Source organism: Scleropages formosus, chromosome 6, assembly GCF_900964775.1.
Source record: "Scleropages formosus chromosome 6, fSclFor1.1, whole genome shotgun sequence".
NCBI lineage: Eukaryota > Metazoa > Chordata > Actinopteri > Osteoglossiformes > Osteoglossidae > Scleropages > Scleropages formosus.
In genome coordinates this window covers 9,749,187-9,773,946 of record NC_041811.1, presented here as the reverse complement: position 1 = coordinate 9,773,946, position 24,760 = coordinate 9,749,187, and the positions used below count along the sequence as shown (strand labels likewise).

Genomic DNA, 24,760 nt, shown 5'->3' with positions numbered 1-24,760 from the left:
TAAAAATATCACAATAAGAAACAGTCTTAATAGCCTTCTTTTTATCACATTCCTTGATAGTGTCAATGCACTGCTTAACTTCTTTAAGAAAAACTGAAAATATAGGCTTTTTATTAGCAAATTTTGACCTGTGTATATGATATTTAGCCAAAATGATTAATAAATTAATGATATAAGCCTGTTTCTCTGTGTGCTTATCAAAACGGAAGAACCCAAACAGTACACATTCATAATACAAAGTAAAATCCTTACACAATTTATCAATAAGAAATTTTGAGACATCTCTCCATAGCTGTGTTTGGTATAACGGCAGTGCCAAAAAGAGGTGAGGCACCGTCTCTGGGCGAAGGCTACAAAAAGAACAATTTACATCAATCCCATCCTTGAATTTTCTAAGAAAATGCTTGACAGGATAGAATTTGTGTATAATCCTGAAAGAGATTTCCCTAACCTTGTTGGTTAAGAAATATTTGTGAGTCAACAACAGCCAAACTTTCTCCCATGGGACGGGACGATATTGGAAGTTCTTGAGAAGAAATTTTATTTCCTGAATAAGTGTAACGTATGACATTAAGAATAATATGCACGTTTAAAACTGTTTAACGGCGGTGATGATTAGGATTTTTAATTTTAGAAATATTGATACATTTTTGATGAATTTTAAAGACTTATTATTTTTATTTATTACTCCGAACAGCAGATGGCGCAACTGTATATAAGTCGCAGAACGGATACCTGTCTTACGACACCAGAGAAGAAGAGGGACTTCCGCCTCACTCCGCCATGTGGTGGTTGGTGGATCACGGATAAACACGAAGCTCGAGGCGTCAGGAGCAGCGCGCGGACTGGAACCATGGAGGAGATTCCATCGGAGGTGAAGGCGTTCCTCCAGGAGCATCCCTTCCTGCAGCTCACGGAGGCTAAGAAGGTTAGTAAGCTCGTGACATTTCAGATATGCCGGCGAAATTACGAGTGTCTCTCACTTAGATATTGATTTGGCTGTGTGTCAGAAGAATTTAAAATTTTGCTGGCACGGTGAGTCACGCGTGACAACAACCCGTTCTGTTTTATTATTATTAAATGTTTTGGTGATTATATAATCATGCGTGTACTTCTGTTTCTCATTTGTAAGCCGTAGTTGTGTGTATTTATCATTTCGTAACGTAAATTCGTTGCATCCCAGGTTAAGTGCGCCCTGAACGGCCACGAGTTGCCCCTGAACCTGGCTGAGCTGAAGATCTTCACAGCTGGGAAGAAATACCAGAGATTGAGCTCCATCGCAGAGTTCGACTACAGCCAGTTTGAGCCCCACGTGGTGCCCAGCACCAAGCAGCCGTGAGTGGCTTGTTTTTCTTGTCCCAAAACTGTAGGGCCACCTAGGCTAAGGCTTAATTCAGATCCAAGGTGCTTAGAGCTTGTGTCTGGGGTTCCTGAACATTTGTGATCAATCTCCGTATGAGGAACACTGCACATTTACATTTATTCACTTAGCAGACGCTTTTCTCCAAAGCGATTTCCAATGGATACTATGTAGTGTTACCAGCCCACACACCTTATTTACCGTGGTGACTTACATTGCTAGATACACTGCTTACCCTAGGTCACTCATCCATACATCAGTGGAACACACTCTCTATGTGTCACTCACACATTATGGGGGAACCTGAACAGCATGTCTTTGGAGTGTGGGAGGACACCAGAGCACCCGGGGGAAACCCACGTAGACACGGGGAGAACATGCAAACTCCACACAGACTGAGCACAGATTGAACCCATGTCCTCTTGCACCACCCAGGCACTGTGAGATGGCAGTACTACTTGCTGTGCCACTGTGCCACCCCAGTCTGTGCACTTACATTCTTTCCTTTAGCTGATGGCTTTGCTCCAGAGTTCCCTACAGTGATTGACCCTTTTATATAACAGTGTAATTTATCTTGACTGTCAGCTCCACTTGAGCAGGAGGTGGAATCCAACTTAGGACGCTTGAGCCCAAATCTGGCAGCTGTAACCACTACGCTTCCGGTTGCCCTAGCACTTTGAGATGAATCTGTCAATCAATATTGCATAGGAATTTGTTGAGAGAAGTTTGTCATGAGTTGTATATAAAGTATGTCAGTGTATATGTAACTAAATCAAGTAGCATCTGTATTTCTAACCTTTTAATTGTGTACATAAGTGGAAAGTGACCAGAAGCTAATAAACATTGTATATGTTAATGGGATCAATTGGTCATTCATTGAGATTGGTTGTGGAAATGGCTGTTCATTCCATTAATCTTTAGTTTTAATACAAATAAAGACTGAATTTTATTTATTATATTTGTCTATCCGTTTTCAATAAATGCTTGTCTTGATCAAGGTCACGGTGTTATAGCTTATCTGAATTTTTTACATAACCTACCCGGCAAATAAATCAAGGGACTTCATGTAAGGTTTAGTAAAGCATAACTTGATCTGCAGACAATTGGAATTTTGGATGGACTTCTGGTCCCAACTGTGCTCACAAGCTGAAGAGCCAGTGTTAAGGCTCCTGCATCTCTATATGCGTTTCCTTTCTGTGTCTGATTTTGGTATGATCACAACTCTGTCTGACTTCTCCCCAGAAACCAGCTGTTCTGCAAGCTTACGCTCCGGCACATCAACCGCCTGCCGCACCATGTTCTGCGACACGTCAACGGGAAACGTTATCAGCGAGCCCTGCAAAAATGTCAGTATGCAGTACACTGAATTGACACCTCAGGATAAGCTGCTGAGAAAGCAGATTTTCCACCCTCTAGTTAAAAGACTAACTGTGCCTTGTTTGCTTCATCCCTCCCAGATAAAGAATGTGAGGAACAGGGTACTGTGTTTGTTCCGGCGAGGCTCAAACAAAAGAAGCCCAGGAACAGTGGAGGAGAGGACAAGGGGATGAGACCCAAGAGAGGAAACGAGTTCTGGGCACCAAGCTCCAGTGAGGGCGAGAACAGCGACTCAGGAGACAGCATGAGCGACCTTTATCCATGTGGGTACCGCTCTCATGTGTGCATTATGCAGATGTGATCATACATCTAAAGAGGCATGTGCATGCTTAAGTGTATAAAAGAAGTTTAATATTTAGTTTAATATTGTGCTCTTATTTTGCACTTTATTCCACATTTTAATGAAAAGCAACTCAAACTTTGACCCATGTGTACAGATGGATATTTGAGTATTTCAGTTTGGGTACCCCCCCATCCAGCTGACATCTACCTGAGGCTTTGTGCAACTTGCACTGCAAGAAGCTCTGTTTCTCTTGTGGAAATTGCTGTTATCCTGTTGCTTTTGAAAATTAAATCAGTACAGAACTACTGGTTACAATTGACACGAGTGTTCATAGATTTCCATTTATATTTACATATATTCATATATCTGATGCCTTTGTTCAATGTTTAACTGTACTGAGCTTTGTAAAATGATTTACCCATTTATACACTTCTAATTTTTTTTCATTTAGGGGTAGTACCTTAATGATACTGTAGCCAGGGTAGGATTATTAACCTGGGTCTTCTGACTGTAAAGTGGTGGGTCCAACAGCTATGCCCTTTTATGCCTCAATCAGCTCATCACCCCAGATACAGTTGCTTTAACACAGTGCTTGGAACATGTCAGTGAAACTTCCGTTTACTTTTGAGTGACTCCCATCCTGCTGTACTATCCTCATCTGCAGCTTCCATGTTCGCGTTAAAGAAACCAAGCGAGGCAGAGGTAATGGAGGCAGACGGGAGTGATGACTTTCAGACTGACAACGATGAGGAGCAGGAGAAAGCCACCCAGATGGAGGTGGACAGACAAGTCACACAGAAGCGGAAGAAGGTTGGCTTCTCTTTTGTTTAAATTTAAGCTGGGGAGGGAGAGGTCCATAGTACAAATATTGAAATTCTCCTTTTGCTGGATCTAGATTGTATACTCAAATCACTGTTTTGTGGTTTATCTTAAGGCTTAAATCCAGAGTTGTGGATTGTGTAGTGGTGGCCCTGGGTTAGTGAGTGAGCTCTGTTGTCATTTCAGAAAGATGTCATTACTACTTAGGAAATGGGGTGTCACCTTATCTGGAAAGTCCTGTAAAACTCAACACTTGCATGATTGGTAATACTTGGGGGGGGGGGGGCAGGATTATCCACAAATACAATTTCTGCACCCAAAAGCACACTTTATTTTAAAATGTATGCATTTAAAGGTATTCCTCTGACAAAACAGTTGAAGGATTGGACTGGACTAGATTGCACTTGCCTGAGTGTAGCTGCTGTCTTGGTTGAGCAGCCTGATTGATTCAGGAATTAAAGAATTTTCAAACCTGTTGAGTCTGCATCGTGGGACTCAATGGGATTCACCAGAGCTATTTGTGCAATAGACTCTGCACCATCATTGGTACAACATAAGGTTGCCTGTTAAGTTTCATAGCCTAGAACTGTTTTACTTGTCTTGTCTTAATGTTCTCAGCATATGATCAGAAAATCACCAGCCATCTACATTGCAGTGGAGACTATTAACTGTCAGAAACCTCTAAGTTAGTCTCCCTCTGTTTTCAACTTTCTTCTTCTGCTGGAAAACCATGTATTTGTGTTCCCTTCCTCAGGACCAGCCTGCAGGCTTTAAGAAAAAATTCAAGAGTCGCCATAAGAAAAATGGCTTCAGCAAAGGAAGAGTGAAAAATGGGAAATAAAGCATTCTGTATTTCTAAGTGTCTGGGGTGTTTTTTTTTTTTTATATAAATGTGCTGCTACAGAGTTTGTATTTTCAGTTTAAAGCAGTATGAGCACTAAATAAAATGGGTAAAAGGCGTGTTTTGTAAAGGGGGATAAAAGTTCCGCTTTAAATGTGTGTGTCGAGCTTTATAGGGCGAACACCTCTTTTTTTTTTTTTTTTTTCAACCGCTTGAGCATTCATAAGACGGAAGTCTTTTCCTACGTCACTTCCGCTACTGGTTCGCTTGCTTCCGGTGCGTAGTGGTTGAGGCGGTGGGGTAGTTAGGGAAGGTAGAGCAACGGTAGAGGACAGCAGGCGGGGATGCAAGTGGACCTGAACTTGGTTTTTTGGGGGAATTCTCTTCTGCAAATCCCAGCGTTAAAGGTAAATTCTTATGTTTCCATTCCGGGTTTGGTAGAAGCGCTGGTGAATCGTTAGGAGAGGCAGGACTGAGCGAACTACACAGCACTGACTCGCTGACTGTCTCAGTCTGTGGCGAATAATGTCAACAACCGTATATTTGAGCGGTTCGCTGATATTTCTTTTTTAAAAATTAAACGCAATAAAATGTGCCGATAGTCGCCACTGTTGTAATTTGCCGAGATGGTTGCATCTTGATCTTGGTTGTGGTGGCTGCTAGTAGTTTTAGCTTCGATCGAAGTGCCTTTTATTATCGGTGGGAAATAATTACTACCAGTGAATTGGCACTGTTTGGTCAGCAGATGGCGTAGTGGTTACATGTGTCGCATTGCAACCTGTACATCCAAACCTCTACCCCTTTCTCGTACCTTTGATCAATTATCCCGCTGAATAAATAGGCAAATCATTAATAAGTTGATTATCAATCTATCACTGGAAATTACCTTGGATGGCAGTGATACTCAATAGCAGGCTGGACTTGTCAATTTAATAATTATTATTACTGTGTTGCATGATTAGCCATTTTTAATGTAGAGTGACTACTTCCGGCACTGCACTATTTATTTGAGCGATTCAGAGAAACTGCCTGGATCAGGGTACTACGCCAATAGAGATGAGAGCAATCTGAACTCACAACGTTCACATTACACATCAGCATTCCTCCCAATAATGTTAAACATCTCTGAATATGTCACACTTTACATTTTTGGTGTTGTTTCAAAATAAAAGTACATTTGCAATAATTCCAGAATGGTCCTTACAGCTGTTGCCTAGTGATCAGAGGACCTGGCTTTGAATCCCTCCCTGTGCTATATAGTATCTAGGTGTATAACTGGTAAATTAACAGTAAGCAACTTGGAGCGCAAACCTAAAATTGTAAGCCACTTACATTTATTCATTTAGCAGGCCTCAAGAGTGCCATACAATTCACAGTAAACCTTTGGAGAAAAGTGTTAGCTAAGTGAAATAATAATAGTCATAATCATAATTAATAATAGATTGCCATCAAGGTCAGAGACTCTAAGATGCTGGTCTGCTGGTTTTGTGCCAGTGCGTGCCACCGATTCCAGAGAATCTAAGTTGATTGTTTTAGCGGTCTTGCTGCAGTCTCATAAAGTAAGCCATTTGAAATGATGCCAGATGAATGCTTTTGGATAGACTTTTAAAATTGTTAGCTTTGTTAGAATATTCTCTCTGCAAGATGTTTGCTAAATGTTAATGCTTTTTCTACTTTATTATAGGACATACAGTTTGCTTTTGAACATTGCAACTTGTAGACTCCGTAGGACCACGGTCCTGTACCTACGCACCGTGGGACACGGACTCACTGTCGGTCATGGCGAGTTCCTCTCAGAAGTTCACGTGGTGCCCCTGCCATAAGCACAAGATTCCCTCCAAGGACACCCACGATCGCTGCTTGCACTGCCTGGGCATCCAGCATGCAAAAGAAGCCGTGCTGGAGTACGGCAAGTGCCCGCACTGCGCTGCCATGGACTGGAGCACCTGCATCAATCGCCTCACCAAAGTACAGGAGGTGCTGCACCGGGAGAGCCAGCAAAGAAAGACAGAGGCTGCCCAAGCAGGTTCTAAGCTCGCGACAGCCCCGGCTCCCGTCAGCATTCCAAAAGCCACAATGGACTCGGTCCCTGTCCCACCCTTACCAACCGCTTTCGCTGCAACATCAGCACAACCCTCTGTCCTCCCTGTGATGCTAACCATCCTCTCCCCCCCACCTGCTCAGGCAGAATTGAACCCCAGCATCACAAAAGGAGCGCTTTTGACTCCATTGGCCGTTGAACAGTCCTGCGATCCAAACCACACTCTGGGTCAGTCCAGTTCCCACACAGTGACCCATCGGTCTAAGAGGAGGCATTCCTCTGCATGTTACTCACGGTGCTCCAAGTGCTCGAAACATAGTCACCGGCACCAGTGTAGACGCTTTCATACCTCTTCTTCCTACTCCTCATCCGGTTCATCCTGCTGGAGCTCTTCGAGCTCCCCCTGCACTTCTCCTCGGGAGAAGAGGTCACAGCGAGTATCCCATACCTCAGCCAAGGACAGGAAGCTTCTGGAGATGGTGCAGCAGAAGCTAGACACCCAGTGGGCCTTGATGGAGAAGCGCGTCGAGGCCTTGGAGAGGAGGGCGGCAGAGATGTCTTCGGTGGTCCCCGCTGCATCCTCCTCAGACCAGGCCTCACTTTCCGCAGCCGCTCCAGCATCCACGTCCTCTCAAGAGGAGGAGCCGGAGGTGGAGCATGTAGATTGGTGTGGTCCACCCGAGGATAGGCCAGCCGTCAGGATCCCTCTGGTTGCCATGGTGAAGAAGGAGGAGGAGCCTTCCCTCATAAGAGCTGGCTGGAAAGCCGAGGAAGCCAGCGAGGGGGAAGACACCTCCCTTCTGCCTGAGGACTCTGTCTCTGGACAGGACATACTGGTTGCTGCAGAGCTCCAGGGCCTCATTTCCCGGGCAGCCAAATACTTGGGCATCAGTTTCCCCAACACACAGACAAGCTCCTCCTCTCCAGGTCCCAGCATGGTGCCAGAGTTTGAGAACTTGGTTCAGAGCACATGGTCCAACCCCGCGAGCTCCCGGCCCTTCAGGGAGCTGTTCTGCAAGATGTACCGGCTGAACGAACGCCAGGCCCCAGCTTACGATCGCATGCCTCAGGTCAGCCGCTTCATGTCCGCCATCTTCCAGGCCGTGGAGCCAACGGAAAACGCAATGGTGCCCCTACCAAGCAAGCACTGGAGGTTCACCGAGACCCAAGCGGAGAGGATGTACCAGACAGCAGGCATGTTGGTCAGGACAGCCAACTACCTGCGGTACTTGTCTGAGTACCAGCAGCGGCTGCTGGAGGAGGCAGCCGAGGACCGGCCAGCTCAGCGACTGACAGCCATCCTAAAAGAGCTCCGGCTCATAAGCCGGTTCTCCTTCCAGCTGTCCTCACACCAGGCAGAGCTCTCTGGCAGGGTCATGGCCGGGTCTGTGGCCATCCGGCGCCAGGTCTGGATGGCCACGACCAACTACACAGACTCCCTTAAAGCCACCGTGGCAGACCTGCCCTACGTTGTCCGCCAGACTATGGAAGCCAGCACAGGAACTACTTCTGGTTGCAAACAGGAAGTATCATGAACGCTGCAGACAGATCGTAATCCGTTTCCGTTTTTTGGTACGGCTAACACTGCGCACAGAGAAGTGAATGACAGTTGCGACGCACGCGTGCTATTTAAGAAACCTCCGATGCATGAATTGCTTCTGTGCATCATTTCTGAAGCGTCTTCTTGCCTTTTTTGTAAACTCAGATGTGCAATGTTGAGTTTTCTTGTGTGTAATTTGTTGATTGGATTATTAGATAAATATTTTACAATCTTATAATATTTATGTGTACATTTGCTAAGTTAATAGTGAACTACTGGTTTCCAAAGACACTGGTCCCATGTGATCTCACTGTTCATACAAACTGCTGTTTAGAAGGGAAACAAATACTTTTGTTGTTAATATAACGATTGCCAGGAATATTGGGTATTTAATTTTAAAGAAGATGCAAAAAAATATCAGTTGACTCATTGCTGGAAGACACTGTTACAAGTGAAATACGGTTTCATTTTTTCAGCAGCATCCGATTCCATTTCGTTTTCCAGTTTAAGCTCTTACATGTATATATGGTATATGGTGTCTGGCTGCCATAGACAAACAATGGAGGCACTCAAATTGAATATATCAATGTTGCCTTCATGCAACATTTCTGACTTATGGACCATGTTTAATAAATTAAGAAAATTGATGGTTTAAGTAATCAGTCAGTCCTGTTCTTTGATCTAAAGTTTTAGTGCTTGACTTTACAATGAGACTCACTGCTGTGATTCACACGATTTTGGGAGTATTGTGTTCAGCACTGGAGCAAAAAACACTGTGTAATTTGGAAAAGTTAAGGACTGCTGAAAGAGAAAATTACCCCATGTTCTGAGCTTTGAGTCAGCATTTTTATACATTAGTTAATTTTGTATAATTAGTTAATTCTGTGTGTGAAGCACTACATTTTTTTTTTTTTTGGAAAATGCCCATACAGGAACTGAGTTAGAGCCATAATACCTAACCTTTCTAAAAAGGAACCTGAAGGAAAGTTGATATTGCAAACCCACAATCAGAGCCCAGGGTGTTGTTGAATGTGGTTTCGACCATTCTAAATAAGGTGGACAGTCGGAGGTACATGACTGGAACATAGTGAATTTGGACTAAATGAGCATATTTTCAAGTTAAGGATTTTTATCAAAAGATTTTAAAAATACAGTTAATATGTTGTGCGTTAAAGAGTAAGTTAGTTCCAATTTAGTACGTGTAAACACTAAATATGGAAAACTGATTTATATAACTGCTATGCAATAGCATGGCTTTAAGTCTTTGGTAACTACGCATTACCAAATTGTACAGTAAGTGGTATAGTGGTTATTAGACAGTGATCCTGTTCCAACATAAATACAGCTATTGACACTAACTTAAGCTCTCATGGAATCGGTTTCTCGAGTTTAATGTACATTATAACTTCAAGTGGTATTTAATACCTATTCCCACAGTGATTTTGCTCAGTGTTATTGTCTTGAACCAGCAACCCTTTGGTAAAACGCTGGAGAGTCCACAGTTCTACCAGTGATGTGGGGTTGGGTCACATCCCTCCGGTGTGGTACAAAAGAAATGTTGGGGTTGTAAAAAGAAAAGGATCAACATCACCCTGCCTTCCTTCAGTTTCCTCCGAGAGTCCAAAGATGTATGTGAGTGAGTGAATGAGTGTGTGTGTCCTGAGATGGACTGGTGTCCTGTCCAGGGTGTACACTGCCTCATGCTGTCTGCAGAATAGGCTCTGGACCACGGTGACCCTGCACTGGAGTGGTTATCATTGATGGATGGATCTGAAATGAGTTTTCTGCATGGCACTTAAACTCAGCTGTGTATGAATACATGCAAACATGTTTAAATGTACTATAACTTTGTATAACAGCAATATCCAGCTCTCCTTCGTTCTTCCTCAAAGGGAACTGAGCCCTGGCAAAACCAAACTGGAAAACGCATTTTTAAAAAGTGCGGCCAAATTTTTTCTCGCGGTCTAAGAAGAAAAATACTCATTGACATTATAAAGCTTCACGTTTGGTTATTTTTATCACTATTAGCGATAGAAAGCGCATACTACACCCCCTTCCCCCCGCGGTTGGCGGCGCGGCACACGTGGCACGCGGCGGCCTCTCGAGCCGCGGCTGTAGCAGCAGCAGCACTGCGAGAGGGCGCGCGGTGCATTGTGGGACGGAAGCGTCCTTTCCTGCACATAGGGGTCCGGCGGCTCCGGCGACCGCGCGCCAGCTGAGGCGGGAGAGAAGAGCGAGGAGCGTGAGCGAGCGCGAGGCACAGAGACGGGGAGACAGTGAACGGAAGCGGGCAGGACAGAGTGGGACAAGAGCGGGACGCGGAGCACAGATATGGCCCAAGAGGACCTGATGAGCACCGCCGAGGACGTGGCCGACCAGGTACGCGGCGGTCGGGGAGTCCTTCTTCTCCACTTTTTGGCCACCGAAATCTTTCTTCTTAAATCGGGGAGCACCGCTCCGGAGTCCGGGTGTCCGAATAATGGAGAACCTCGTGTAGGAATTCTGAGGCAAAAGCACCTCTGCTACATTCACTAACGGTCGGGCTAAAACGCGGTAACAAAATGACTCGCTATTATTCAATATTTTTTTTTAAATACGTACAGGCAGCGCGTCTCCTCGTAAGCAGCAGTTTCTCCTCAGTTCTCTCTTGGCCCCATTCCAGATTCCTTCCTTTGAATGTGGGTTTATTTAATTTTACTGCCTTTTTTCTTCGTATTAGTGGAACATGACCATGTGTTCAGTGTAAAGTCCATGGTACCGGATTGACTGAGCTCAGTTTGAGTGACAGGTGAGGTTTAGGAGAAAACAGTTTTATTCATCTTTTCATACTATGTATAGCATACTATGCAAACGTAAAAGGATATGTTACTGGGGACAGCTCATAGTAGTGATGAGCGGCTGCCTTGCCTTGTTGGATCCAAAGCAGGGAGCAGGTTTGATTCCCACCTCAGATGTAGTACCCTTGAGCAAGGTACTTACCCTTGCTCCAGTAAAATTTCCCAGCTGTACAAATGGATAAATAATTAATTTGTATTAATCGTAACCTAACGTTGTAAGTCGCTTTGGAGAAAAGCATCAGGTAATAAATGTACTGTTTTAGCAGGCTGTTTACAAAGTCTCGCTGGTGCTGTGGAGTCACTAATGCAGGACTTACTACATTGTTTCTGTCTTTGTTGCTCAGCCTTGTTGCAAAATCTAATCTGATTGTGAAATAATGTCGTTCCCACATGTTTTGAGACTTATGGAAAAGAGTGGATTTTTAGAGCCGTGGCATGACTGCTCGGTCGGAATTCCTCTCTGTACGTTATCTGTTTTGACACTTTTTACAGAGGTGACATACCCATTATTTACACATTTATACAGCAGGCTAATTCACAGGAGCAGTTCAGGTTAAGTACGTTGATGAAGGGTACTGCAGCAGGAGTGGGAATTTGAACAAATAATATTCAGATGACATCTCGAAGACCCGGACTCTACCAGCTGCCCCATACAGCGGTATCCTCAGCAGAAACTCAGTGATGGAGCTGTGATTTAGTCACACTTGGTGCACAAGTTCCTCGGTTAAAGCATATTCTACGTTAACGTGTTTTCAGAAGTAACAAAAAATAATGTTCGAATACACTACGTATGTACCTGCATACACAAGGGCAGTTGTGTGTGTTTGGTCACTGTCTGTTGCTCTGCGGATGTAATGTGAGTCCTCTTGGATTTCCCTGTTCTATATGGGGAGAGGGCTCAGCCGCCCAGTAGTTCAGGTTATTTCAGTCCTCCTGAGCTGCACTGCGATCAGTGTGTGACATTGTGCCTACAGCCTGTTTTATAAGTACTGTCTTATTACCTTTACTCTCTTGTCACTTAGCTGACACATGTATCCAGACATTTCTTCCAGATCAAAGTTTAACTCTATATGTTTTGAATATTTTACAGAAGCATTTCAGGGTAAGTGCCTCGCTCTTTGAAAAGCCTGTCCTAAGATTTAAACCAGAAACATTCAGGTTGAGTTCTTAACCACTTCTGGGCCCTTTGTTCTCCTTCTGTTCTTTTAGACAAAGTAAATGTATTACTACTGAAATGTGGTGCCTGAGGTATTCTTTGGCAATTGCTGTGCTAGATTTTTCCCCACTGGCTGTAGTGTTTCATTTGTGTCGACAGACACAAAATCAAGGGATTTCACAAAGGTCAAGTAATATGAGACACTGTTTGTTTTTCAAGTACATTCTTTGTATGGTACTTGGGCTGGAAACAAATGAGGCAGGCTGTAAGTGGACAACAAATCATAACAATAAGCACCACCTGCAATCTGCAAATTTCAGTATCGTTGGAATCATTGCAGTAAGTTTCCAGTTGAGAAAGGTATGTATGACTTTTGAATCGCTTTCTTTTTGCATGTCCTGTCAGTACCATTTGCCTCGCATAATTTCAGAGAGGAGAAATGTTTTTTTATATGTTGTACAATTTTTTATATGTAGGAGAAATCATTTTTACTTAATGATGTTATATTAGTTTTTGAACTGTTCAGTGTGTTTATATGCATTTTTTACAGAGTAGCAGTAACTAGTTATTCCAAAGTCACTTAAGGGGCATCCTGAGAGAATGTTTTTTTAAGGAGAAAGGAGTGAAAAGCATTACATAGAAATAACTGAAAATGTTAAGCTGCACATGTCATAATGGCTGAGCTCTGTGCTCAGGCTTGTAGCTTGATTTGAGCAATGAATGGCACCATCCACATGTATAAACTATTACTAAACCAGTAGTGGTTTATGCTACCTTGTCCCCATGGTAATTGCATACTGAGAGCAGCTGAGGTCCATTCTGATTGGTTCCCAGGCTTTCCATTCATTTGGGACTTGTTGAACTGTGATTGGCTGCCGAGTTTTGGCTGTGCTGATGTGGATGGTTTGGCAGGAGGAGCTTAGGCTGGGACCACAGGGTCAGACAGGCTTGACTTTTATCTAGTATTATAGTATTGTGGGCCTGAGATTATTATTATTTTTGCGATTTCAGTCTTGAGTAACTTGATCCTTAAAATCAACCCAGATTATAAAGAAGAGACCTACGCACTTAACGTATAACAAGGTGTTACTCAAAGGTACATTTTTGGCTTGGTATTTACCAAAATCTTTTTTGGCAGTGCAGTGGTGTAGTTTATATTAAATACATGAAAGTACTACGTGGTCAACGTTTTCTGATCTCTGATTAACAGGCTACCCAAACCCACCCAACCAAACACCCCTCTACAGAATGTGTCCTTGACCCACATAGAGGCAGGCACTGATCTCTCTGATTTGAAGGAGTATAACATTTACACACTATATAGGGCAGCAGGGTGCAATAGTGGATAGCACTGGTGTCTCACAACCCCTGGCTAGGCTTTGAGTTTTACATGGGTTCAAACCCAGATCAGTGTCGTATAGTTTGTATATTTGTTGTCCTCATGTTTGTGTGGGTTTCTGTCACAATTAAACGACCAGCAACTGTTGGCTGTCTGGTCCTTTTCAAGAAAGGTTGCCTACTTTGAATTGCCCATAATGTGTGTGAGTGAATGAGTTTGTTACATTGCCCTGCTTTATGTTTAAGAAGATAGTTTTAGGTAGCTTGGTGTACTGTATCTTGCATTGTAATTCCCTTTGGACAAAGGTGGTAAAATGTTGCTTTAAAATTATACAAGCATTGTTCAAAATGCAGCATGGAATTTGAACTGAGGATACAGCTGATTCCAGATAATGTCATTCTGTTGAGATGGGTCAGATTTGATACTTTTTGATCTTGATTGGTTTTGTGGGTTGTGATATGGAAATGTGAAAGGTACAATTGTCTAATCTGTTACCAGAAGTGCTGCTCTCAGTCCAGTTGAGTGCTCACAATGAGGAAAGTTGAAAAAGTGACCTATTTCTAAGGTGATGGAGGTGTTTGCCTTTAAAGGGTAATGTGTGCGCGCTCTGAAGGTGTTTTTAGCTCAGTTGCTATTCACCAGTGATCATTGCTTCAGCTGTTTTGTAACATCCATTTTTTTTGGTGGGCCAATTAATCTGTGAGGCTTTTAAGTAATAAATGTCAGGCCACAAGAGCATTTATGGCCTACAAAGATGGCTTCTTTTATGGTGCAAGAAGTGGTTATGAAAGAGCCCTGGTGTGGACAGTGACTCGTGTGTATCCTAGCAACAGTCCATTTCAGTGCTCCAGGCTCTGCTGCTTAAGTGAGACAGCTAGAAACGAGAGAGAAGCAGCTTGGCCTGTCACGTACCTTGTCCGTTGTCACCTTTAGCCGTCATATTCTGCAGGTCTGTGCAACAGATCTTAAAGTTTACTCTCTTGTTGCAAAGAAAGTGTAGGTTTGCTGTGTTTGGTTTGGAAACTATTCTTCTTTGATCATAAAAGGTCCTTCTTGGTATATTTATGTATTCATATAGGCAAAGCTTTTTTCCAAAGTATCTTATACACTTGGGTTTCTGTGTTAACATTATTTAAATTGTTAGCTGTGTAATTTTCTTTCTGGAGCAGTTTAATACCTTCTCGGGGGGTACCACAGTAGGACAAGGGTTTCAAACCTGTGCTCTTCCCATTGCGAAGCATGAGCTCTAATCAGTATTCCACGTGCTGCCTAGGGTGCCTTTGTGATCCCTGCTTCAGCCTATTTTCATCTGGTTTCTTCAGACCAAATTGACATCTTATCAGTTCTTTTGTCAATGATGTACATGAACCAGGTGATGCAAATTATTGATCTTTGGCACTGAATTTCTATTGATTATGTACACCAGTCTTCTGGAGATACACATGGCAGCTTTTGTGTATCTGGAATGAGGACCTTGGTGGAGATGGGTAATTTCCAGAAATTGCTCTTTTTGGTTAGTTTCCCAGCAACCCGATGATGCTGTGGACAAAGAAATGCATAAATCACCCACAAATGGCTTTGAAGCATATTGGATTCTGAAGTTTGACAAAGTCTACATGATTTTGATTTAAAATGCTATTAATTCTAGCTTGTTTTGGCAATACTCAATAGAAGTGGGTTCTGCTTAGTTAAATGAATATAATCTGATCTAATGATCTCTAAGTGTAGGTGTTACACCCTGGTTCTAAATGTCTCCAGGTTTGCTTCAGGTTTCCTCCGCCTCTCTCTAATCATTAATAACCTCCATGGACTGAGAGGCTGCTGAATTCATTTAAGGAAATAGTTTATTAAATCAAATGATTTATTGTGGAAATAGAATAACTACACACACTTTTTTCATTTAACTACATAATTGGAGTTTTTTAAAGTAAAATTTAGGTGTGCCTATATGCATTTCAACAAACTTGATTTTTTAGTATTTTCAACTTCACCAGTCATATAACAGGTCCTGTACAATGGAAATACCAGTACAAAAGCTTCCAAAAATGTGTCCTTATGAATATACAGTATATTCTTTTTTCCGATACACTGGGCCTATGATTCAGTACAGCAGCATGTTTGACAACTAGATGGTCACTTTATTTCCTGCATGTATTTTATTCTGTAACAGCCTGTATGAAACACTTGTGTAGGTTGTATTGGGAGAGAGCAATAGGCTTTTACTTCTCAACCTAACGTGATTTTACAAAATGAATTAACCCCATTAAATGAACAACAGGTGTAAAGCTTTTAGCCAGCCTCTTTTTTTTTTTTTGCAAGGCCTGTTTCAAAAGTAAGAGCTGTAGGCAAATAACTAGGTAAATAAATTAGGTAAATAAGTAGATAGATTAACATTGTGAGCTCAGTTGGAGAGAAGTGTCAGCTAAATAAATAATGTAAATGTAAGTAAGAGCTGAATGCCTTTCTGGAATACCTGTTTGAATCTTTCTAACCCTGTGACATTACTCCTGCAGTTCCTGCGAGTGACCAAGCAGTATCTGCCTCACTTGGCACGCCTGTGCCTGATCAGCACTTTCCTGGAGGATGGCATCCGCATGTGGTTCCAATGGAACGAGCAGAAGGAGTACATCGAGGCCACCTGGGGATGCGGCTACTTCCTGGCAACTTGCTTCGTGCTTCTGAATCTCCTAGGGCAGCTTGGTGAGGTGGGGTCAGTCCAGATGGATGGGGTCAGACGGGGGTGGGGCCAGATGGGGGACATTTGTGGATGAATTCTCCATCACTTATTAACAAGCTGTGAAAATTCTCATTTATCAGAATTTACAAAGCTGGCAATGGGGAAACTGCCAAAAACTCTTACAAGGACAAGCAAAAGAAATTGCCCACAGATCTGTGGTGTACATTTTTCATGAGTCATTCCACAGCTTACCAACTTAATTGAGACTGAGAGTTGGTTTATTACACAAAGCTCATAAGTCCAATGTGCAAGCCAGGAGCTTGTCACCAATCCTGTATGCTGCTATTTGCTAGGAGAAACAATTGCGTAGGACAAAGTGACGGTACTTTGACAGATACCTGCATCTGTGTATCTGGCTTTTGGTGAAACTATTTTGTTTATAGAATGTTACACTGATTTGGAGAAAAGCATCTGCCAAACGAATAAATGCAAGGTAACTGTCAGCAACCCCTACAACTTCATGGGGTGGGAGCCAAAGTAAGGTGGCATTGACAGTGGACTGTCTCTCTTTCAGCACATCATGGACGGCACTGGGGGGGGACTGTGTGTGTCTGTACGTTCATAGTCCCCTGGCTGAAGGTCCGGTGACATGATGTAAATAAGAAAGCACAATAAAGAGCTACACCAGAATGTTGATACTCACCGGCAGCTGCTCTGTACTTTTTGCCTCTCAGATTGCACCAAATTCACTAATACCGAATGTAAACATTAGAAATAAAAGAACAATTATAAGAAATTAAAGTGTACGTTGCATGTTATTAACCTTGAAGAACGGGCAACCGGGTATCAACTCGGGGGATGAATGTGAGAGATGGCGGAAACGTGGTGCTTACTGACAGCTCAAAACTGGTAGATGTAGAAAGCATAGGATCATATCTGTCTTGTTCACCTTCTCTTTGCATCCCTTCCACCTGCTCTACTCTTTTGGGAAAAACTTTAAGCAGTTCTTAGTATTTTTAATCACTGTCTGTGGTGATGCTTTGACATGCAATTTGAATTGGTATGCCAGCCTAAGTTGTATTTTTGAGTTTCTCAAAAGTTTGTAAACTGAGGACCAACTGTATTGTTGCAGTTAGACTTTTTCTGTACTCAAGTTTTTATCCTTGCTGTGCAGAGAAAACCCACTCGTGGAAGTGAATGTTTTTGGAGCAGGTTAATGCCTAGAGCTCCCTCTGTGACAGTGGTTGTCTTGATTTTCTGACGTCTGCAAGGATAACAGGCTGATCTCTTTTGCCCCCACTTCCCCAATTTTCTTTCCAGGTGGCTGTGTTCTTGTCCTCAGCAGGAACTTTGTACAGCATGCTTGCTTTGGTCTGTTTGGAATTATAGCGCTACAGGTGAGCCCACAGCTAGAAGTTGCTTGGATCTTTAAACCTTTTGATTATAATAGAGAACATGCTGCAAGATTAACGACTCCACTTTTTTCCAGACTGTCGCCTACAGCATCTTATGGGACCTTAAGTTTTTGATGAGGTAAGTCTTATTCTTCTTGTAACTTGTTTTCATTAAGGTTGTCAGATGTAGAGATGAGCACTGATATTGCAGTTAATTTTAGGTTTATTTAATGACGTTTTTTAGTGAATTGTATGTAAGTTTATCCCTCTTTGCATCACAATGTCTCCATCTTCTCCCTCCCTGTTCAACCAGGAACATGGCCCTGGGTGGTGGGCTGCTGCTCCTGTTGGCAGAGTCACGCTCTGAGGGGAAGAGCATGTTCGCAGGGGTGCCGTCTATGGGCGAGAGTTCACCCAAACAGTACATGCAGTTGGGGGGACGTGTGCTGCTGGTGCTCATGTTCATGACCTTGCTGCACTTGGATGCCAGCTTTTTCTCTGTAAGTCCTAAGCCTTAATTCAGATCATTTCTACAATGAGTACAACCTGGTGATCCTGAGTGTCACTAATCAGTAATAGGATGAGGAAAATTATTATATATTGGATATTGTGGGATGTCAGCACTGAACAGGAGTTTGCAAAGACAGTGTATTTTTAGTAATCTTTAAAAGGTTCATAAAAACTTAAGCTTCAGTTTTCTTTTGTTATAGCTTTGTGCAAGGATTTTACAGGACCTAACCAGTTAATAAATCAAGACATGTGAATTAGTAAGGATTTATTTATTTAACATACTGGTAAAAGTGAATTTACAAACAAAAATTGAGCTATGAACAAGCCTCTGGTCCCAGGTGTGTTTGTGTATCAATATAGGCTACTGTTTTAGGATTACCAGCACATTGGTTTATTTATAAAAGTTTATGCATCTTAAAACCATTAAATGTTTTTTATATGAACAAGAAGTTCAGCATATAAAGAATAATACTTCTTCTAAGGAAATGCTCATTTTAGTTCCTTATTACTTCTGACCTGAGTGCCACTTCACCCCCAGATCCTGCAGAACATGGTGGGCACAGCCCTCATCATCCTGGTGGCTATTGGTTTTAAGACCAAGCTGGCAGCCCTCACGTTGGTCGTGTGGCTCTTTGCCATCAACGTCTACTTCAATGCCTTCTGGACAGTCCCAGCGTACAAGCCCATGCATGACTTCCTCAAGTACGATTTCTTCCAGACCATGTCAGTGATAGGGGGGCTGCTGCTTGTGGTAGCGCTGGGGCCGGGAGGTGTCTCCATGGATGAGAAGAAGAAGGAGTGGTGAGCCAGGATGCCCTACCTACTCAAGGGGACAAATGACCCTCCCCCCCAGACTCCACTCAGCATTAATGACCACAGCTGCAGTACTTGTTCAGTTTCTCACCCGCTCATCTTTGAACTTGTTCCTTTAGGCAGTCTCATCAGTTTACTTTTGTTTTTATTCTAACAAGATGGCTTCAACCTTTTTTTTTAAAAAAAAAAAAACAGCTACATGGAATGTGTGTATGTGTGAGTGTGTATATACGTAATATATACACACACATAATGTATGTGTATGCACATCTCCCCATCACTGATGCACCAAGGAAGTAGCTGATGTATTAAATCACTTGTTGATACTGCAGTTTCTCTAAATGTAGGCGTTCAGGTTTCAATCGTGATGCTAGCGCCCCCTTGCCCCCTTCCCACAGAATGCAAGTGGCAAAATTGAAAGGGCACCTGCATGCTTACTCTGCAATACACAGTAGCAACTTCTTTCTGTGTCATATCAGGGAGTGCAAATACATATTTGTTTGTGCAGTTGTCACAACTGAAATGCAGGCCCTTTGTAAATGAGGAGTTGCTCATTCTTGTCCTTGATTCAGAGTGGAAATCCTGGGTGGGGGGTAGCTTGGAACAGTCTGATAGTAGTTATTGGAGAATTAACATCCACAAAGCTGTTTCCCCATATATGTTGGTTCTTCAGACACTGAACACATCACTTCATGCCTTTTTTTGGGGTTCCAGCTTGTTGTTGCTATTTCCATAGTTACAGGCACAAGCCAACATGCCAGCAGAGGCTGAGGAGCCGCAGGTGAAATGGGACTGAGTGCAGTCTGCTTCTCAGTTGGAAACGAGATTTCACAAAATGTCACTGATCTTCAAGACAATTTTTTCTTAATTTTTAATTTTTTTTTTTTTTTTTTTTTTAAAGTTTACACAAATGTAGCTTTTTGTGAGTACATACTGAATTTGAGAAGTGTGTACTTCACCAATGAACTGCTCTTTGCTTAATTTTGGCAAGTTCGGAGAGTTTACAATGGGTGAAATCACCATATTCTATAACGTGGCAGAACAGTACGGATAATCTGTTGCCCTCTTTGAAATTTCTGTTGCTCAGTGTTTTTGCTCTGTGTAAGAACTTGGAAAAGAAAAGATACTTGTGTATTGATTCAGAGGTTTATATTGCTTTTTTTGGAAATCAAAGAATTAAAAAATGGCATCGTAATGAGTGTGTTTGCTGGTCCTTATATCTTTACGTGGGCTCCTTTTCTTTCTCTGTTTCCTAATGCAGTAATTAGCTAATATGAGGCATTTTCTTCTAGAACTGTCCTCTAATGATGTATTCTGGGATACTTTCTCACAGCACTCAGTGCGGCAACTGCCATTTATCTTTGGATTTATCAAGTGCTGGATTACAGAATGATTTATTTCAAATCTGAACTGAAGTATTTCATATAAATTTAACTAAAGGAAGTTCTTAATTAGGAATAACAATTTTAAACTTTAGAGTTATAAACTTGTATGCATCAGTTGCATTATTTCAACTGTTTTTTTTTTTTTTTTTTTTTTAGATTATTTATTCAGCTGGAGCTCCAAAGAAACTTACATTGCTTGGTTCTTTAGTGAGTTACTGAGTTTTTCACCTAGTTAGGCAATTTTTGCTGGTTCATTTTAGGGTAAGTACCTTTTTCAAGGGTAGTACAGCAGGAACAGGATTTGGAACACAGGTCCTTCGATTGCAAAGTGTCGACTGTAAAATGTGCTATACCTGCAGCTAGCCATGGTGACAGGTTGGAAAAACCTCTGTCTTAGTGGGAAAACTCAAGACCTCTTAGTTCAGCATTACAGGTGCAACAAGCCTGGATCTTTCAGAAATGACAATATTAGCAATCGTGATTTTGGGTGAATTTTCCATCTATTTTTAATAGGCCAATACTTCTTAAGAGCTTTATGTTAGAAATTGCTCAGTCAGCCTGTTCTGTTCTCATTGCAACCAAATGCCACGGAACTGAATGTGTCATTTTTATATTCTCAAATTCAAAGCTCATACTGTGTGCAAAGCAGCCTCTGAAAAGAGCAAAGATTGTCCTGTGCAAACTGTTCTGTTTGGGGGGGAAAATGGCACAGCAGTGAAACGGATTTCTAAGCAGACAGTAATAGTGCTATTGAACATAATGTAAATGTTCCGTTTACACTTTTACAGTACATTATAATTTTTGTCTTTACATATAGTGGATGTGTGACTCCAGGGTTCAAGGTGTAATCTTCAATCCAATCACAAATAGTGCTGTCATCCAGCAGTCTGGTTTCTATCTACCTCCTTCCGGGGTGGTTATTCTGGCAAGACCCCCACCCCAGTCCAACAGGGCCACCTATTCTCAGCTGAAGGTAATACAGGAATGATTTTTGCATAATATAGAACTCTTGTTCTTCAGTGATGCATCAAAATGATCAAGGATTCATGTATTCATTTGTAAAATTTTCTGCACCACTGACTTTAGAAGTGGGCTCGTAACTAGAGTAATCTATTGATCTGTTATTCCTTGTCATATCTAAATGAAAAGTATTGCTCCTGCAAATTTGAGAATATCTGGATGTCAAATTAAGAAATCTAAAAGTATTAAATGTGCAAACAGTTTCAAGTTGTGAAAAGGTACATCTTTTAAGTGGCAAAATAAAAACAGAACTTCCCCACTGCTGCAGCACTACCTGAAGGCTGATATTAATATGTAAATGAATTAATGTAATGTATTAGTATTTAAATGTAAATATTCATTGCTGGAGGTCGAGTGAGGCAAGATGTTTAGGTGCAATTTTATTTATCAGTCACCTTCTTCTGTTCACATTTTATAATGGATAATCAACTGAAGATGTTGCTATGAAAAAGTATATTCCCCCATCCTGGTTTCTTCTGATTTTCTGTATATCTCATAATAAATTGTTTCAGAAATTAAAACAAAGGCAACCTGAGTAAACACAAAATACAGTTTTTAAGTGATGATGTTATTGATTGAAGCAAAAAAGTTATCTAATACCAACTGGGCCTGTGTGAAAATGTACTTGCCTCCATAGCAGATTTTCCCAAATTTATGTAACTGCATTCATAATGGGGTTCAGCTGGTCTAGATGCAACCAGGCCTGATTACTGCCAGCCTTGTCCAATCAAATCAACACTTAAATGGAACTTTTTTAGCAGCATGAAGCTGGTTAAAAAGTCTTACCCAGTAAACACTATGCCGAAGTTGAAAGAAATTCCAGAATTGATGATGAATCAGGTGATTGAAATACATCAGCCTGGGAAGAGTTACAAAGTTATTTCAAAGGCTCTGGGACTCCAAAGAACTACAGTGAGAGCCATTATCTCCTAAACCTTCCCAGAAGTGGCCGACATTCCAAAATTCCACCAAGAGCACAGTGACGAATCATCCAGGAAGTCACAAAAGAGCCAAGGACAACATCGAAGGAACTACAGGCCTCTCTTGCATCAATAAAGGTCACTGTTCATGACTCCACTGTCAGAAAGACACTGGGCAAAAATGGCATCCATGGGAGAGTGGCGAGGAGAAAACCACTGCTAACTCAGAAGAACATGAAGCCTTGTCTGAATTTTGCCAAAACACACCTTGACAATGCTCAAACATTTTGGGAGAATGTTCTGTGGACTGGGGGCGCGGTGGCACAGTGGGTTGGACCAGGTCCTCCTCTCTGGTGGGTCTGCGGTTCAAGTCCTGCTTGGGGTGCCTTGCGGTGGACTGGCGTCCTGTCCTGGGTGTGTCCCCTCCCCCTCCGGCCTTATGCGCTGAGTTGCCGGGTAGGCTCCGGTTCCCTGTGACCCCATATGGGACAAGCGGTTTGGAAAGTGTGTGTGTGTGTGTGTGTGTGTGTGTGTGTGTGTGTGTGTGTGTGTGTGTTCTGTGGACTGATCAGTTGAAAGTGGAACTGTTTGGAAGACAGGAGTCCTATTACATCTGGTGTAAACCAAACACTGAATTCCACAAAAAGAACATCATAGCTATGGTCAAGCATGGTGGTGGCAGTGTGATGGTGTGGGGATGCTTTGCTGCTTCAGGGCCTGAGCAACTTGTAGTAAATGAGGGAAATATGAATTCTACTCACTACCAGAAAATCCTAAAGAAGAAGGTCCAGTCTTCAGTCCACCAGTTGAAACTCAAGGATAACTGGATTGTGTAGCAAGACAATGATCCAAACATAGGAGTAAGTCTACCTCTGAACGGCTCAAAAAAGCAAAATAAAAGTTTTGGAGTGGCCTAGTCAACGTCCAGACTTTAACCCAGTTGGGATGCTATGGCAGGACCTTAAACAGGCAGTTCATGCTCGAAAACCCTCCAATGTGGCTGAACTAATGCAGTTCTGTAAAAAAGAGTGGCACAAAATTCCACCACAGTGCTGTGAAAGACTGATCTTGTTATCGGAACCATTTAGTTGGAGTTATTGCTGCTAAAGGTGGCGCAACTAGATTTTAATTTTAAGGGGGCAATCAGTTTTCAACATGGGTGATAGGTGTTGGATAACTTTTTTTTTTTTTGCTTCAATAAAAAATATAAATTCAAAACTGCATTCTGTGTTACTCAGGTTGCCTTTGTTTTATATTGTATTTCGTTTGAAGATCTAAAAGTTAGTATGAGATATGCGTAAAAACAGAAGAAATCAGGATGGGGCAGATAATTTTTCACACACTTTGAAAGGTATTGATTTTTTTTTTCACCCATAGCAGATAAAAACCATACTTAGATTTGCAGTTTTCAATCCTTGCCTCAACGGACTAGGTTTGCATCCTCACATCGTTTATTGAAAAACGCTCTTCATCTCTCACAAATGTTATGAAATTATTTCTGCTAAAGTACATAAAAAGTAATATAACTTGACACAGGTATGTGGCTTTACAATACTTTTCAGCACATTCAACCTCACTGTTTAATGTCCTGAAAATATAACATGACTAAACGGGAAACTGCGGTCTGATCATCAGACATTAAAAAAAACTGTCATGTCAGCATTTCTGACTCAAACAGCAATTTAGCTGTTTATCATACTTTTCATTGCAATCAATTATAGGAAGACAAACGTAGAATTTATTGTGCTTAAAACCCTAAATCAATGTTGTGTTTATAAAGAATTAACATGAAAATATTAGACATGGATACTTTGTAGTAGTAGTTGCAGTGTTTTGGAAGAAGCCTTTCATTTCTATGTTTGATCTGAATTCCTTGGCAAGGAATATTGGAAATAAGCACTAAAAATGAAGAATATAACACATTGATGGCATGTTTTGCTTTTCAAGACACTAGCAATCCTTCACCCTGATATAACTTGGATTAAGCTGTGACATTCCAGCATGCCAGCACAACTTGTGTTTTTGGTGGTGGGACGGTTTCCTTTGACGTGATGTTATGAAGATGACAGCTGGCTCCATGAATGCGTAAGTCGCTCTGCTGAGCATCTGCAGGATAAGCCAGGGTGACATGTGGGCCCCGAACCAATGAACATGAACTCCTGCAATGTGACAGCTCTTTATGAGAAAAATCAAGGGAAGGAAGAGCTTTTGCAAACTGGTGCGAAACGGACATCGCCGATGCAGGCCTGCAGATGTCTTGCTTTACTGCTCAGCCGGCGGCCCGTTGTTTTCAGTTGAGCGATCTCAAAAAACACAGACCTTAACCCAATGAGAATAGCATAGAAGACTAACCATAACCAAACTAGTGTGACACAGCAGTGCAGTTGGTATCTCACAGATCCTGGGTTCAGATGTGGGTTTGAGTTTGGTTCAGTTTATGTCATGCTT

The 24,760-nt window shown here is 42.0% G+C and overlaps 3 protein-coding genes across 3 annotated transcripts; all 3 read left to right on the top strand.

Annotated features, from left to right (window-relative positions):
• Nucleotides 1–754: 754 nt before the first annotated feature.
• On the top strand, nucleotides 755–4,703 carry surf2 (surfeit 2). Its single transcript, XM_029253027.1, has 6 exons — nucleotides 755–928; nucleotides 1,184–1,335; nucleotides 2,603–2,706; nucleotides 2,818–3,000; nucleotides 3,685–3,830; nucleotides 4,594–4,703. Exons 1-6 carry the CDS (start codon nucleotides 854–856, stop codon nucleotides 4,678–4,680), a joined length of 747 nt encoding a protein of 248 aa, XP_029108860.1. The 5' UTR covers nucleotides 755–853; the 3' UTR covers nucleotides 4,681–4,703.
• Nucleotides 4,704–4,770: 67 nt separating this feature from the next.
• On the top strand, nucleotides 4,771–8,873 carry LOC108922619 (uncharacterized). Its single transcript, XM_018732843.2, has 2 exons — nucleotides 4,771–5,087; nucleotides 6,365–8,873. The coding sequence occupies exon 2, from the start codon at nucleotides 6,460–6,462 to the stop codon at nucleotides 8,254–8,256; it is 1,797 nt and encodes a 598-aa protein (XP_018588359.1). The 5' UTR covers nucleotides 4,771–5,087; nucleotides 6,365–6,459; the 3' UTR covers nucleotides 8,257–8,873.
• A 1,529-nt stretch (nucleotides 8,874–10,402) lies between these two features.
• Nucleotides 10,403–19,166, top strand: surf4 (surfeit 4). The gene is made up of 6 exons (XM_018732997.2): nucleotides 10,403–10,640; nucleotides 16,107–16,293; nucleotides 17,591–17,667; nucleotides 17,760–17,803; nucleotides 17,978–18,164; nucleotides 18,713–19,166. The coding sequence occupies exons 1-6, from the start codon at nucleotides 10,593–10,595 to the stop codon at nucleotides 18,977–18,979; spliced, it is 810 nt and encodes a 269-aa protein (XP_018588513.1). The 5' UTR covers nucleotides 10,403–10,592; the 3' UTR covers nucleotides 18,980–19,166.
• Nucleotides 19,167–24,760: the final 5,594 nt, after the last annotated feature.